At 35.0% G+C, this 18,209-nt stretch overlaps 1 protein-coding gene across 4 annotated transcripts in view; it reads left to right on the top strand.

Annotated features, from left to right (window-relative positions):
- Window positions 1–18,209, top strand: part of LOC113520067 (GATA-binding factor A-like) — a 106,009-nt gene that overhangs the window by 77,078 nt on the left and 10,722 nt on the right. For 2 of the 4 annotated variants that reach the window (XM_052894157.1, XM_052894156.1), the window contains exons 3-4: window positions 5,086–5,326; window positions 11,984–12,097. In XM_052894157.1, the coding sequence (XP_052750117.1) occupies window positions 5,143–5,326; window positions 11,984–12,097 (298 nt within the window). In that variant the 5' untranslated portion in view covers window positions 5,086–5,142. Of the gene's footprint in view, window positions 1–5,085; window positions 5,327–8,763; window positions 8,919–11,983; window positions 12,098–18,209 lie in introns of those variants that run through there. The other 2 variants (XM_052894159.1, XM_052894158.1) reach the window with 1 other exon arrangement.

Here is an 18,209-nt window from a genome sequence, read left to right as displayed (position 1 = left end):
ATACACACTCGTTGCTCGAGGCTGTCCCCGTTTACACGGCCAACTTCTGATTAAACGTTTATAAAGTTTACTCTGAGAATTTCATGTACAAACGCTATATATAAACGCTAGAACGTTTCTCAGTTTTCAATAAACAAGAAAGCTTATTGTAATACTTAGAATGGCAGACAAACGAGGGAGACATTGTACAAAAGTCCTTTGCTTGGGCACCTCTGTCCCGTGATGCTTCACGGTAGAAACACGAATGAGACAGAGGTGTCCAAGCAATCGACTTTTGTACAAAGTCTCCCTCTGGTAAGTTTCCTTAATCACCTTTCACGACACCTACAAGAAATAAAGGGGTAGCCCATTCTACACTGGTCGATTATCACTGGCACTGAATTGAAATATTATTATAACATAATCATAAAATTGAGTCATGAAAAAGAGAGAGACTTTGTACGATTGCTTGGGTACCTCTGTCCCATTCGTGTTTCAACCGTGAAGCAGTTGTGTTTGCATGGCTGTGTTTCGGTTTGAAGGGTAGAATATGTCGTGAATTACCCTGTAAATTCAATTGAATTGAAGGGTGTGATATGGCGTAAATTTACTACAGTACAGTACAGAGGAATAACACCTGAGTCCTCAGGAATGGTAACCCATGCGGGGTATCACGGGCGAAACAGTATTTTTTTTATACAACTTAGAATGGCAAATAAGCTGATGGTCCACCTGATGGAAAGTGGTAACCGTCGTCTATAGACATGAGCAGTACCATGGACATAATAGTATACTCTGTTATGTCCATGGTACTGCTCATAGCAACTATACTGTATTCAAAAACAACTGTACTGTGTGTTTGTGCATTTCTCGTTTGTTAAAATATTTTTTAACCTAAATTTAAAAAAAGAAACTCTAATAGTTTAGCCACAGGTCTCAATAGATGTTTGTTTGTATTGTACACGGCCAAAAATGAGCACGCAAACTACATGTAGTAATGACATCTTTACATGGCTGCCATAATTTTCAACTTTGCAATTATAACGATTAAAAAATATGTATCAGGCGATTTTAATCGTGTAAAGTGTCCATCATTGCATGAACAGTGAACTCGATAAGCAACTGTTTCATTCCATATCTTTGTACAGAGATAATACCACTATCAACATAAACATACCACGTTACAAACGTTTATAAGCAGATATCTAAATGTAGATAAGAAAGAATAACTCACATTGTGATACGTAAAGACGAGATAAATCTACAGCAATGTTAACACATTATGATAGTCTTAATATTGGAAAATGATTATTTAAAATATCACCAATATTTACCACAAAATTGGTAATTAATTGCATCAAAAATAATAATCACTCGATACCAGTTTACCGGTACGTATTTAGTAAATTTCTGTCATCACCTTCACCGACATAATTACACGTCGATAGTGATTAAATGATTGTGGTATTAGGTAAGTGTGTCACTGTGGCAATACACGATTTACTGGCAATTTGAACGTTTTGTAAAAGTTATAGAATATAAATTTATTTGCCCGCTACGTGGTGAGATATGGCAACAAAGTCGAGGGGTACGTGCCGTATCATCACTGCATCATATCACGCCTGATACGCCATAATCGCAAGTGATTTACAATGTTACACGTTTCAATTGTAAAAATACATTTTTTTAGATAATTTTCAATTAAAAAAAAAACGATCAAGAGCGTGCTGAGGAAACGTTATTGTAGTTCCGGATGCGGTTTTATTTTATAATGTAGCTATTAGTTTTTTATAACATTATGAATATAATGTAGAGAAATAATTGTACAGTTTGTGATGTAGGCACTATTTATATCGAAATCCTAAAATTAAATTTTTATAATTTTTATAGGAAAATACGAGAAGCATTTTCCTATTACCTTATTATAAATATAAATTATAGAATTACCACTGTTCAAAATAAACCTTTATTTATTTTCTATTTTATTTTATACAAAAATCCACAGCTCTTAAAAAATAACTTACATGCTAAGCCTCTTATGAATACAGCCAATAACGGATTTTACTTATACAAACAAAAATTTTGATTCCATAGCGAGGTAGGCAAGTTAGAGTGGGTGTATGCAAGTAATATAAGCACATGTATGAAAGGAACCATATATAATAGTGAGTGTCCATAAAGTTAAGTTAATTGATATATAAAATAATTAAATTCATGTTGTTAAAGTTCAGATATTGACAGCAATGATTAAATAATACAAAAATTTTATATACTTATTTTGATAGATATAGTTTTTTTTTTTTTTTTTTATAAAACGTTAAATTGATAAAAAAGTGAATTATATCAAAATATGTATGTATATCACATCAAGTGAACAGAAGGCATTTTTACTTACAATTAATATAATTAATAAATAATACGAGTATTACAACATTTTTTATAAACAACCATCAAATTTTTATTCGAATTACAAAAAAAAATTAATGAATTGTAAATTAATTATAACTCCAAACTTTGTATAGTTTCTAGAGACTATATCTGGATAACAAAAACCCTTTATTCTTCCGCTCACAGATTCCCGTAGAAACTAATTTACAATGTTCTTTTAAATTTATTTGTTTTGTTACATTCTAGCTCAATAGGATTTGTGTTATGGTGTTTCAAAGAAAGTACCCAAAACTATCATGTATTTTTGTATTTACTAAATCATTATTCTGATTTAATTTCAATTTTTAGGGTTCACTTTGTTGTTTCGTTTGTCAAGATCCTTTTTCTCAGCAACACGTGGAGGTATCAGCTGAAATTAATATCAAATACTCATCTTTGTAATCTCGTAGCCTTGAAAAAAATTAAAATTTCTGAGTTAACAAAAGATACAACCGTGGGAAATCATTAAAATATAATGCACAATACGCTTTATACGATATATTTTGACATTTGCAAGAAAATCAAAACATACAGCTGTAATTTGGCAAAAAGTAATGTCGTACAGTATTAGTAAATTAATTAGTGAATTTGTAGTTAGATCACAGATGTGATTTTTTTTAAATTTAATTATAATTTGTACGGGCCCTCGGTGCACAAGTCCGACTCGCAATTGACCGGTTTTTTCCCCTTCAGAGATGGGGAAATAAATAAAAAGTAAAAAAGCATGTAATTATCTTAGGTTTATTGGCACACGACAAATAATTAAAACAATATTTATTTTTATCCATAGTCTGTTTAAATTACTATTACCTGTTCAGAGAATTTTGATTAAGCAAATAATCTATCTACACGTACAAGTGCTTGTAATAATAATAATTGTTGGAAACAATATAATGAAGAGATAAAACATGAACCGATCGATCTGGATCAGCTCCGTAATAATGGTGGCACGCTGGAACGTTCAGTTTAGAGTCCCAAAACACTCCGACATAATTACGCCCTTCATTATCGTATTAAATATTAATTAACAAAGCGTGCACTTCCATTAATGAGCGAGCGAGATAAAGAATCTATAAACAATCTGAAAGCTTCTCGAAAACAGATATCGGAGCGATTTGAACAGTACACTCACATACATAATCGTAATATACATAATTAGGCGCCTAACAGCGAACCTTTCCAGTTTTCAATTAGCGTATTCGCATTTCAGTTTCGATGTAGTATTCTTGTTATATTTTAAACATTTTGGGGTGTAAAAAGGACTTTTATACTGTATTTAGGTTTCACTGGTGACAGGGACATATTGATTAGAATAGAGTACAATTAAATAAATAAGATACCAGAGGGAGACTGCACAAAAGTCATTTGCTTGAGCTCCTCTGTTCCATTCGTGTTTCTACCTTGAAGCAGTTGTGTTTGCATGGCTGTGTTTGGTTTGAAGGGTGGGATATGGCGTGAATTTACTGGGTACAGAGGAATAACACCTGAGTCCTCAGGAATGGCAACGCATGGGGGGCATTATGGGCGAAACAGTATACTCTGTTATGTGCATGGTACTGCTCATGTCTATAGGCGACGGTTACCACTTTCCATCAGGTGGGCCGTCAGCTTGTTTACCATTCTAAGTTTTATATTATAAGTTAAAAAACCATCACCACATTTTTATCAAATGCAAACTTAAAGCTAATGCGAGTAAGTACTCTCTACCAGTCAACCTTTAGGATGTGCAAAGATACTTGGTGGCGGTTTAAATAATAAAATAATTTGTATTTTATTGTATCACCATGCCATCATCATATCAGACGTTACTGTCCACTGCTGAACATAAGCCTCTCCCTTGGGAGGTTTTGCCAGTAGTTGCCACGCTTGGCAGGCGGAATGGCAACCGCAGTTAGACTTTGGAGATGTTTTAAGAGTTAGTCGCCTCTTACAACACCCACGGGATGGGGGAAAGGGATTGTTAGTGGAGACTAAGAATCCCGTTGCTAGCAATATACCCAACCAGATCGACCTCCTCGCGGTACTCCCTGGAAACTATCATGGTTAATTCCTGATGAATTCATCATGATGGGCTCACTGGCCTGTTTTCATTCTCATCTATCACCCTTCACTGGTGCTCAGCCAGCGTATCCCGTTAACGCAGGCGGGGTTACCATACCATTTTCACCCATAAAAAAAACACTCACGGGAAAGGAAGGGGTGGCCTATTCTATGCCGGGACCACTTGGCATTTTACTATATAATTTTATTTGGGGTGAAAGGGATTGTTAGTAATGGGATCTAACAGTTTCATTGCTAGCTATGTGCCCTATCAGGTCGACGTCCACGCGGTTCCCCTGGAAACCATCGTGGTTAATTCTTACGGAATTCTTCATGATGGACTAACTGACCTACTTTCACCCTCACCTCTCACTGGTGTCTGGCCATCGTATACCGATAGCGCAGGCGGAGTTACCATTCCATTATCATCTATTAAAAAAAATCCACTCTTTAAAATAAAGCATGCAACATACAAGCACAGTTATTTCATGGTAAAAACTCGAATGGGATAGTGGGAGAAGAGATTGTGAATAATGGGTACTAGCAGCACCATTGGTCTCCCCAGAGTTTGTTGGTTAGATTGGCATAGACCAAAGTCTATTTTTTTATATACTTTATATACTTTTATTTTATTCACAGATAAACAAGTGTAAGAAGAGCATGCAGCAGCAGTTGTGAGCGTGTAGTGAGTGCAACATGTTCGGGGGCGGCGGCGGCGCGAGCGGCGGCTACGGCGGCGGCGGCGGCGGCGGGGACTGCGCCGAGGGCTACGGGCTGGGCTACATGGCCGGCGGCGGCCGCCTGCAGCAGTACGCCGCTCACTTCGCCCCGCACCAGAATGTGTGGCATCACCACCACGCCGCGCACCACGACGGTTACGGTACGTGTCTTATCATCATCATCACCACCTTTATCATCATCGTCATCTTCCTACCCTTATCCCAATTATTTTGGGTCGACGCAATATGTTTTTATCCATATTACAAAAAGACGACTTCAACCCTCTTTGGGAAAGTGTTTGTTGGTGGTTCCCGCCACCTACGTTATGGAAGAAAGGATTGAGGAAAAAAGGAAGGGAACGCTGGAAATGTGTAAAGGAAATTGGCATAAGGCATTGGCAAATTGGAATAAGAGGAATAATACTTATGTTGGAAAAGAAAGGGGAGTGCACTGCAGTTGTGGAAAGGATTGGGACTGCTCAGGAGTTCGGGGTCGCATACCCGTATGCCGTATACACAGAGAATAAAAGAGAGAGATATACATATCTCTTTCTAACTGTATACGCAATTTCCTAGTTGGTTTATTTATATTAATTACTTTTCCGACATCAAAATCTAATTAAATCCACTTTTAAATTTTTCCAAACACTCACAGCAGGAGAAGAACACGTCTACAAATTGTATCTTCTGCCTACCCTGAATATAGTATAGATATATAACATATAACCACAATTATGTTAATGTGGATATATTTCATAAATGGCAATAGATATGTACTAATTTCACTAGTCACTCGGTCATTACTACGATCACTGTAGTAATCACTGATAGCAAATTGTGTAAACGCATTTTTTGCTTGTATAACGTTTTTTTTTTTATTGTTTTGTTGGTGTTAGTTTTGTTAATATGCAATCGGTGACTTAAGAAAATGTCGTGTACATCTGTAATTGGTGTAAATGCAAGATGCAAGCCCTGTATATCAATTAAAATTAATGTATGTATTTATATTGTTGATGTATCTTTTAAAAAATAAATAAATAAATAAAGGAATTATTATTTATTCATTTGCTTGTCAACATCATTCAAAAGTCTATTGTTTACGCAGTTTTAAATGAATGGGGAAACTCCACGACACTCCATCAATTAAGTCTATATTCAGTCTAGGTCGTATTCTATATTACTCGTATTAAAAGGTCGCTTTGACAGAAAGGGAGCATAGAAAGGGTCGTTTAAGTGATTCATAATATTTCTAAATTATTTATTCCTTACATAATTAAAAGGCCGAGTTGGTTTGACGCCTTTCGGCGATTTAATAGAACTATTTAATTTTTTTTATGCAACTTGAATGGCAAACAAGCTGACGGCCCACCTGATGGAAAGTGGTAACCGTCGCTTTTAGACATGAACAGTATCACAAAGATAATAGAGTATACTATGTCGCCCATGATGATTCATGCGTTGCTATTCCTGAGGACTGTTTGGCTTCTGTACCCTGTAAATTCACGCCAGATCCCACCCTTCAAACCGAAACATAGCCATGCAAACACAACTGCTTCACGGTAGAAACATGAATAGGACAGAGGTGCCCAAGCAAACGACTTTTGTATAAAGTCTCCCTCTGGGTACCTTAATGAAATTTTGTAGCTGTAAATGGAGAAAGATATGAGCTGCTTTTTATGTGGATGAAGTCGCATATACAAATAGTACTTATACTTTTATTACACCAAATTCTTTATATTCAATTGGAGGTTATGGATTTAACTGCATTTTTTTACACCGACACCAATTAACTGTGTTTTAAATTATAGTTCATTTTTAACAGACTCAATCTGGCCAGATAGGATCCAAATTAAGAAATTGTTTCACAACAAGGTGACATTATTGATAATTTGTATGAGAGGAACAAAGAAATAAATGCACTAAAAAAATAATCAAAATTGTTTCATAATTCGATACTATCAAGTGAGGCACATTCAAAAGATACATTTGAATTGAAAACCGCATCCTATTTGAAGTTTCATCGGAAATTTCTGAAACATTATCATCATGAAATAATTTCCTGAGTGTGATTTTAAATAAAATGCAACCTACGTCAAATAATTACAGGCCATTTTACCGATTCTCAGAGAAAAATGTCAGTTAAATTTGAATAATATTAATAGTCTCAGGTTGCTATAATGAATTACCAAAGTGGCCGTTTTACACTTCCAAGTAATCGAAGCATACTTCTCCTTTACAATACGTGTAGATATAAAAATTCATTCATATTTTTCCCTCCGTTTAACGTCGGGATTTCCATAGGTAGTGTTTGGTAGAACGAATGATTACATGACACTACCGATGATTGACTAGTTATTCCATTGACGCATTAGTGTGTGTGTGTGTGTGACTAACTTCGAAAACTTTGGAAGTGTTCTAGTTTACGATTGCTCTGTAACAGAATAAGAGGAAATAACATCCGTAATACACGAGGAAAACAAAATTATGTCAATGTAATATTACAACGTTAATATAAACATGAGAAATTTTAAGGAACAAATTGAATTTTATGGAATCTTAACCCGCTTATTAAAAAAAAAGTCAATCCTCTAATAAACCTATTTAAATTGTTGAACTATTTTGTCTTTTTCCTATTTTTTTTTTTATACAACTTACAATGGCAAACAAGCTGACGGCCCGCCTGGTGTAAAGTGGTAACCGTCGCCTATAGACATGAGCAGTAGCATGGACATAACAGAGTATACTGTTTCGCCCATGATACCGCCCATGCGTTGCCATTCCTGAGGACTCAGGTGTTATTCCTCTGTACCCAGTAAATTCACGCCATATCCCACCCCTCAAACCGAAACACAGCCATGCAAACACAACTGCTTTACGGTTGAAACACGAATGGGGCAGAGGTGCCCAAGCCATCGACTTTTGTACGAAGTCTCCCTCTGGTATATTATATTTCTATTATTATCTATCTATCTATCTATATATATATATATATCTATATATATATATATATATATATATATATATATATGTATTTATTTATTGTTATATTTAGAACCTCGTTTGCTCTGTATGTAATAGTTAAAAGTGGAAACTTTATTGGTTTATAATTATTTTATCTGTTAATTCTACTATTTGTTTTCCAAATGAGAATAAAAAAAATACACTAAATTCCAAATTTGAGTGACAATATAGTGTTAAAATCTTTGTTAAAACAAAACAATAGTTAAAATTTGTAGAATATTTTTATAAATAAATGAGATTAAGGTATAAATTGTAGGTATTTATGTACAGAACTAACTAAAAAATAGATGTTTTTTAAAGTCGCCAAATTTAGTATCTATGTCTCAGTCGTGTCTCGTGTTGCGGTTGTTTCTGCTCGAAGGATAGGCTTACAATATCTGTCTAAATACAGTTCAGTGAACTTTTACATCTTACATAGGGAAACTACAAATGTTTACCACGAAATCAGCTATCCGTATACATACGTACATACATACATACATAGAGCACCGTAGATCCGTAGGTATTATTGAAGGCTCGTGAATCAGCGTGATAAGAGGCGAGCGACCGGCGCCGTCCCCTCGCTCACTCGTCCAAACACCACAACCAGTTAGTTGGCTGACCTCTGACCAGAGAGTCGTGTTATCAACATACTAAGCTTGTAATTCAAAACAATAACAATTTTAATCCCTACAATTATGGATGCGCTCAAGTTGTCGACTAGTTGGTTGCAAAACATGGCGATACTTGCAGGTTAGTTATGTTTATTGACAATAGACGTGTGTGACATAGTTTGAGACGGGATAAACAAAATAGTGCGATAACGTATAGTGGCTTTGATGATAAGTGTAATTAACTTTATTTAGATACGCAACTGTCTTGAAGTTTTCAAGGAACAAGCGTTGGTTTCAGTAATCTCCATATATGCGTAACGGGAAATTTAGGAATTCACTGTGTCTGTCGTTTCCGACAATAAAATTGTTAGTACCTAAGTTTTTTTGCGTCGGATAAAATGTAGCTCTCTATGTTTTTTTTTTATACAACTTAGAATGGCAAACAAGCTGACGGTCCACCTTATGGAAAGTGGTAACCGTCGCCTATAGACATGAGCAGTACCATGGACATAACAGAGTATATTTTGACAGAGTATATTATGTATATTCGGTCTAATTATTTTCTAATATTCTTGAATTTCCTCAATTTAAACAAGCGATGTGTAAAATTATTTTGTATTCATTTTGTTTATTTGATTTTATTAAATTAATAATATTTGATAAGTATCCTAATTAGACTCGACTAGAATGTTTTAAATGGATTATAAATGAAATGGTAACCCATATAATGTAAAGGTAACCTCTCCTGCACTATCGGTTTACTCCGGCTGGCTACCGGTGAGGGATAATAGCGAATTATAGGGGGGAAGGGATTGTTAGTAATGCGTATTATCAGTCCCATCAGGTCAACATCCGCGTGGTCCCCCCTGGAAACCATCGTGCTGAATTACAGGTGTATTCATTACGGTGGACTAACTGACCTGCCCTTTCATCTTCACCTATCATCCCTCACTGGTGCCCCGCCAGCGTATACCGTTAGCGCAGACGGGGTTACTATTTCATTATCATCTATTGAAAATCAAATCGTTAATTATATGGTTATATACCGATAGAATTATCTAAAAACAAAATTTTTATTTTTTTAAATAACATTTAATTCACATGAAAAGGTTTGCTGGAAGAAATCTCTTATTAGAGATAAGCTCGCCTTTGTACATTACGTTTAAAATTAATTGTTTTTAACATTATGTTTGTGTACAATAAATAATATATTAATAAAAAATATGCCTATATATCATATTAATATATATATGTCTAATAGAAACAGTATATTTGCATATACAACATAATAACAACAATTTTAAGAAATTTTGTATATCTGTATATCTGTTTCGACATTACACAAAAACTGTTGCATCAAATTAGATTTTTTTTTATACAACTTAGAATGGCAAACAAGCTGACGATCCACCTGATGGAAAGTGGTAACCGTCGCCTATAGGCATGAGCAGTACCATGAACATAACAGAGTATTTTGTTTCGCCCATAATACCCCCCATGCGTTGACATTCCTAATGACTCAGGTGTTATTCCTCTGTACCCTGTGAATTCACTGTCAATTAATCAATCGTAATGCGCCATCTAGAAATAGACTGTGATATTAATTTTCCTACTAATGAATTCCACGCGTAGTAGCTAGCAAAAAACTACACACGAACTTTATACTAAGCCGCCCGGACAGCGTATCTCGCAACAAACATCCTCCTCGTATAAAGCTTTTTTTATGAGAAAACATTAGCATACCCATGTCTCGTAAACGAATTATTAGAATGACGATGACCGATGATAAGTATCATTCAACTAAAATGAATCATTCTACATTATACTAACCTTTACGTAATCCCTCTGTGTAGGGAGAAAGGGATTGTTATTAATGGAGTTTGACAGCCCCTTTGCTAGCAATATACCCTGTCAGGTCGAACTCCACGTGGTCCCCCTGGAAACCATCGCGACTAATTCTAGTTGAATTCATCACGATGGGCTAACTGACCTGCTCCATCCTCACCTATCATCACTCATTGACGCCAAGCCAGTGTGTAACGATAGCGCAGGCGGGGTTATCATTCCATTATCCTCCTTAAAAAAAAACCTCTCTGTCTTGCACTGCATTCACAATGAGATACAGTAATCAGTGACGCTGAATAAACAAATGGCAGATGTGCACGTGGTTTGCGACAATTAGCTGACGGAATGCCTGATATTATATTTGGATGCAATGCTGATAACTCTGCCGTCGGACCAGTAACCGACGTCAAAATATGAGTGTTGCAAGTTTGTATTTAAATTTTTGTAAGGAAATTCTATATTGTTATACCGAAATTTCTTATAAATTCTATATAATAATATTCAAAATTGCAAATACGCAAATACAAATGTCTTTATTATGAATCATAGGTCGAATTAAGGTATTACATCAGTTAAATAGTATCTCCATGTCATGCTATACAAGCGTACAATGTATGAAACATTATAAATCAGCTATATGCATTATTTAACAATACATAAAACATAACATTTAAAATTATATAGTGAAGCTATCACTCGTAACTATTTACGCACGCAAAATTGTATGAAAAAGTTGTCCCGCTTTTCTCGAAGCATTTGTATGCAGACATTCTATCTATATATCGGGGAGAAATGGATCGTTAGTAATGAGGTCTAATGAATCCATTCAGGTCGACCTCCACGTGGGTCCCCCTGGAAACCATCGTGAACAATTCTTGTTGAATTCGTCACGATGGGCTAACTGACCTGCTTCATCCTCATCTATCATCCCTCACTGGTGCCCCGCCGGTGTATACCAATAGCGCGGGCGTGGTTACTATTCCATTATCACCCATTAAAAAAAAAACTCTATCTATATAATCTAAGATATAAGATATTTTCTATGTATAATGTTTTTTTTTTTGATGGGTGATAATGGTATGGTAACCCCGCCTGCGCTAACGGGATACGCTGGCGGAGCACCAGTGAAGGGTGATAGATGAGAATGAAAACAGGCCAGTTAGCCCATCATAATGAATTCATCAAGAATTAACCATGATAGTTTCCAGGGGGAACCGCGAGGAGGTCGACCTAGTTGGGTATATTGCTAGCAATGGGATTCTCAGTTTCCATTACTAACAATCCCTTTCCCCCCAAAGAAAAGACCATGTATAATGTTTGATAACTTGCTGTTAACGACCTATGTTTGTTTCGGTGCAGGCGGCGGCGGGGTGGGCGGCGTGGGCTCGGTTGCCGGCGGGCTGTACGGACAGAACGTGGTGATGGGCTCGTGGTGCGCGCCCTACGACGCCCTGCAGCGTCCGCCCGCTTATGGTATGTCGTACTTCACTCGAAGTATACTAATAATCTATTTATATATGATTTATTTTATTTATTTAACACTTTATTGCACCAACATTACAGGATTTGTTGAACAGTTTTCAATACATATAGTGTAGTACAAAAGGCGGTCTTATTGCTAAGCAATCTCTTCTAGACAACCTTTGGGTAGAAAGAATTAAAGAATAAATATGATGTTTGTCACTGCTGAATGGATTTCAATGAAATTTAGTACACAAGTACTTTTATTTATTTATTCATTAGTACAAATATTATGTGTACATGGCGGACTTAATGCTAAAAGCATTCTCTCCCAGTCAACCATAGGGAAGTGTCAGAATACTCGAATGCGGTACTAGTAATTATTGATATACATACATAACATACAAGTATGTTATGTCCTAAGTCCTAAGTTATCAACAAAATAAAGCCGCAGGTAGGTAGGTAGAAAATGTGTATATAAAATTATTGTTTTAATGAATTACTAGATTATATATTCAACACAATTCATGTATGAAGTATGTAAGCAGGTTGTATCTGAATTTGGTAGGGTTATACGGCCGTATAATATTTTCTGTACCCTAACCTGCTATGGATTGACAAAAATAGCAACTGATGGTGTATCTTTCGTCCCCTTTTTACTAATTATATTTGCATAAGAAGAAAGGAGGCAACCATATGATTGACAGTTTTTATTTTATCATTCCTTCTATCGCAATTCCTTGTTCTTAGACAGACAGATACTCAAACATACATAGATTAATACTTTATAACAGACCGTTTTGTTCTACTATCTATGGTACGAACGGTAGAACTACAAGGAAACAATCGGTACAGCTAACGTAACTTTACAAAACACTGTTTATTGTGTAAGTACATAGACATAGATAAATTTAATTGGTACACCATAAGTATTGATGTTATTAGTTGGAGATATTACGTTACAATAATATCATACAATGTAATGTATGTACAATTTTTTTTTTTAATCTATACACCGCCATTTACTCTCTCTGTTTATCGTAACGGTTGTTTGGTAGAGAATGCCATCAGGCGTTAAGTCCGTCCTGTAGACATGTTTTAATGTGTACAAAAATATAAATGTTATTCATTTACTTGCCGTGTGGTCCCGGCATAGAATATGCCACCCTTTCCTTTCCCGTGGGCATCGTAATAGGCGACTAAGGGAGGGCGAGGGATGCGCAGCAACGTCCCTCTTAAAACATCTCCAAAGCCTAACTGCGGTTGCCAATCCGCCTGCCATGCGTGACAACTTCTGGCAAACCCCTAAGGGAGAGGCTTATGGTGCAGCAGTGGACAATTAAAGGCTGATACAATGATGATGATGATTTTGCGAGCAAATACGGTAATTACATTGGTGTTGTCATTAAAGTGCAAGGCTCCAGATGCTGGCACGTAAAATTCATAATTAATAATAAATTTATATAAAAAGAAAAAATCCGTCATACTCGTGAACGGCTGTCTATAGAGACTGATCTGGTCTAGTAATTGCAACTGATTTATTTTTTTGATTTGTTTTAATTATATAACTATATATTTTAAATATTATGATCTGATACTGCTTAGTAAGTAGTTTGTATTCACATAAATTCATTATTTATATAAAATTTTTGAAAAACAAACAGTTGAGTTTTTTATCTGTTCTTTTTGGCTGAGATTGTGTTCTGAATGGGCAGTAATGAAAAACAAATACTAATAACTATTCAAATACCTAAATCTAAGTTTACAAGAATGAAAATATTTCTTTCTTTCTTTCCTTGATAAAGTCTAGTCTAGTCTACTTTTATTGACAAATATGTCAATATGACAGTTTCTTACATAAGCTGTCGTATTATGGAAGAACCAACCATCCCAAATTAGCGTGCATACCTTTTAGAATAATACAAACAATATCAATCTATGCCTATTCAATTTTATTAACAAAGGCAGTATAACTGTGTACAAGTATGAATACTAAATAATAAAAAAAAAAACATAGACACGAACTTACTGTACAGTGCCGTGAATCATGATATTAAAAATAAGTGTCCAATACGTATCGGGTATTTTACTGTCAGTGCCTAACCACTAATCAGTGAATCACTCGTTATCGTCGTGTACATACCCTATTATATCACTGTAATGTGTTTATATTAATATTAAATTAATTATGATAATAATAAAGTTTTGTAAGTTTTGTACAAAAGTCGATTGTTTGTGTCCCATTCGTGTTTCTACCGTGAAGCAGTTGTGTATAGCGTTAATTCCTCTATACCCTGTAAATTCACTGACATATGCCGTATGTATCTTTATACATACAAACTGAATGAATTTACAGGGTACAGAGGAATAACACCTGAGTCCTCAGGAATGGCAACGCGTGGGGGGTATCATGGGCGAAACAATATACTCTATTATGTCCATGGTACTGCTCATGTCTATAGGCGACGGTTACCACTTTATATCAGGTGGACCGTCAGCTTGTTTGCCATTTTAAATTGTATAAAAAAAAGTAAAACAACTGACAATTGACACTGACTGAAAGGTAATTATTTTGGATAGTTACTCTTTCTTTATTCTACACGTAACAATCAGATACTTTATTTGTTCAAGTTATAACAATTACTCATGTACAAAGATAAATTACATTATTTCCTTAGCGATAACATATTCTAACATAAATTTAATTTTTCACTGTACTGTACAATATACTGCACTGTAAAATACTCATAATAAAATTTTAAAAATACCCTAACCATCCTGGTAATTAATGCTCCGTTCCACTCAGAATTTACTGTAAGAGAACTCTTACAGACTTGCGCTCGCCTGTTGTACATCTTTATTTAATATAAATTATTTAATTATTTATTTAAACTTTAATGCACAGTAAAATTCTATGTACATTTGGCGGACTTAACACCGGACGGTGTTCTCTACCAGTCAACCATTGGGCGAACAGAGAAATACGTAGGCGGTGCATTTTTGAATAGAGAAAAAAATTAAGCAATACTTGATAAATTCATATAATATCAACCTACACATAATATATTAGATAAATAAATATATACATACAGTAAATAAATACATAAAATATTACTATATAAAACAATTAAATAAAACAACTGCAATAGAAGAGCAAATAGTAATCTATGACTCAGAGTAACCAGCAGGAGAAGCTCAAAAGGCAAAGTTATTTTTTCTAAAAAATAGGTGCGCAATTTGTGTTTAAAAGCTAGCTAGCTTAGGGTAGATCTCATGTCAAGCGGGAATGTGTTCCATTGTATACTTATATGTACGTAATTTTTTGTGTACAATAAAGTATAAATAAAAAAAAAATTCTAATATTTTTCTCAAACGAAAATTGTCGAAGTTGCCTGCTTGCAAGCATTGCATGGCCGTCATTAACAATAAACATCTTTTATCTTTTCCCGTAATGTATTTTTATCCTTGTATGTTGTGTTGTAAACGTTAAACCCAACCGCAGTATGGACTATCAGGGAATAAATAACTGAAACAGTTTAGAGGAAACTGGCCCCATCATAAATACGAAGTAGATTATTCATGCAAGCGTCGCTCGATAAGTTTTGTGTTACATTATTACCTTATAAATAAACACGCAGTAAGTCTCTAATAATTAATAATATCAAATCAAAACAAACAAATAAGATTTGATAAAATTGATGTAACTGTAAAATTAAAGACAACCGTTTTAGGTTTAAATGAAAGAGGCCACTTTGGATGAACATTGATAAATTAAAAGCAATAGGTATGCAATGTAGGTAGTTAAGGATAATTCATACTTATTACTGAGTTATGCAATAACATACAATCAAACATCCGAGGTGCAAGCTGCTACACATACACACACTTAGCTATAACTACTTTTTAACGCATGTAAATAATCAAAAGAAACTATAATTGACAGTTTTTTTTTTTATAATCTATTTACCTTTTTTTAAATGAATTAGAATCTTTTGTTTTACCCCTTTATTTATATCATTGTGCTTTTAGTTGACCAAATAAACGTCTTGAAGACCTGTCCTTTTTTATTACTGGCACGACAGCGTATTTTCATGTCTCTAGGCAATGATTGGGTACCACTTTCCATAAAGTGAGCTGTATATTTTTTTTTTCTAATTACATTAAAACTATACGTATGGAAAGTACATTGGGTACTAATTTTTTTTTTTTTATATTTTTATGTCACGACACAGGAATTACTTATACATCACAGCGTACCCATCAATATGTAACAAATATTTTTATTAAACTATATCAAAATACATTAACTACGTACAAGTACAATATTAGGATTATTTGTATTAACATGCCCTGAGTGGTAGGGTGAGCACGCCATCCACCCTATCTTGAGAGAGGAGACCTGCTCTTACCATCTGGGGGCGGGTCGCTGCCGTCGGAGATGTGGTGAGTGCGAAAGCGAACCCATGTCTCCGACATATGGCACTTCGAGGGTATATCGTCTGGTTTTTTTTCCAGACGTGAAAAAAAAGTACCTATTTAAATATAAAAACGTTTGAATTAACTTTTCTTTTTTTACATAAACATTAAACTGCACATATTCCATTAGTGTCGAATTTTATTTTAGAACGTCTTTCAAATAAATTCAAACAGTCTTTTCCCTTTCAGGATACACCTACTTACTAATATATAAATAATTTGTATTTGGATCAGTCAATATTAGATAAGTCGTGTACAATTCGTTCCATCGACCTTTCCGTCTGATAATTGATATAATCATGTGATACTTAGTAACTAGTGGCTAGTTTATTACGCGCCACTGTTAACCTTCCGAGAAATAGCGTTTTATCAACAATGTTTAACAATTGGATGATTGTAATCTTGCAAGAGAGCTGATCTGTAACATTACGATATCAGAACAGGAAGCTCTAAACTGCTGTATGACTTAAACAAATGTTATGATTGTTCTTCAACTAGGTATACGTTAGAGTTGGCAGTCGTCCTGTTTTCCTAGAACATGTTTTATTTTTTCCGAGTGTCTTGGGGTATCTTGGGTAGATTTTAAACAGCTTTCTTTGTCTGTTTCTCTTTCGTCCTGATAATGTCATGTATTTTAAAATTCGCGCAAACTTTATAATTTTGATATATATTTGAAAAATTTTCAATACATACGTATCGGTCACGCCAGTCTCCTATTTAGGGTAGGCAGACATAATGCAACGCCAATAGTTCGATTCATACAAACCTCTTTCGCTTCTTCCACATTCATCAATCTTTTCATACACGCTCGCCGGTTACGGGCACTTTTAATTTGGCCCTTGTTCAGCACGTCGCCTATTTGGCCAACATAATTATGTCCGTCTAGAGCAGCCTCTACCGACATCTCCATTTATTTGAAAATAATGTTTTTTACTACTTGAGTTTCTTTTAACCTGTCTTTCGTACATGTTATTTAATTATTGGTACTCAATTATTGCATCCTGTTTTTAAATTGTCCCAGTATTTACTTTCATTCTCACCTATCATCCCTCACTGGTGCCCCGCCAACGTATACCTACAGCGTTTAGCGCAGGCGGGGTTACCACTTCATTATCATCCATTGATTAAAAAAAAAAACAAGATATCCTTGTTTTTATTTTATTTTTTAAATTGGACTTGGCAACATTAGTATTTTTTTTTATTGACAATACCCTTACAATTTTGAAAATGATAATACCACTAATTTCCAGTAAAGGCGAGGACAGAAACCTTTAATTGCCAGTATCTATTAATAAGTAAAAATCTAAATTTATTCATTTTTCCTTGTGCTTATTAGATACACAATTTGGTCGTAATCTCATAGTTTAGCGGCCGATCTAATTGACAGCTATCATAAGTTCATTCAACTGCTATTGACTCGATTTATCATTATTACTATTTTTATAACAATTAGGTTACTACGAATAAAGACGTATATTTTTAGAATTTTGTTTTTTTTTTAATGGATGATAATGGAATGGTAACCCCACCCGCGCTATCGGTATGCACCGGCGGGGCACCAGTAAGAGATGATAGGTGAGGATGAAGCAGGTCAGTTAGCCCATCGTGACGAATTCAACAAGAATTGTTCAGGATGGTTTTCATGGGG

This window comes from Galleria mellonella, unplaced genomic scaffold (genome assembly GCF_026898425.1).
Source record: "Galleria mellonella isolate WM207_F2 unplaced genomic scaffold, CSIRO_AGI_GalMel_v1 utg1917, whole genome shotgun sequence".
NCBI lineage: Eukaryota > Metazoa > Arthropoda > Insecta > Lepidoptera > Pyralidae > Galleria > Galleria mellonella.
Note: the sequence above shows the minus strand (reverse complement) of the source record. Positions and strands in the feature narration are given on the sequence as shown.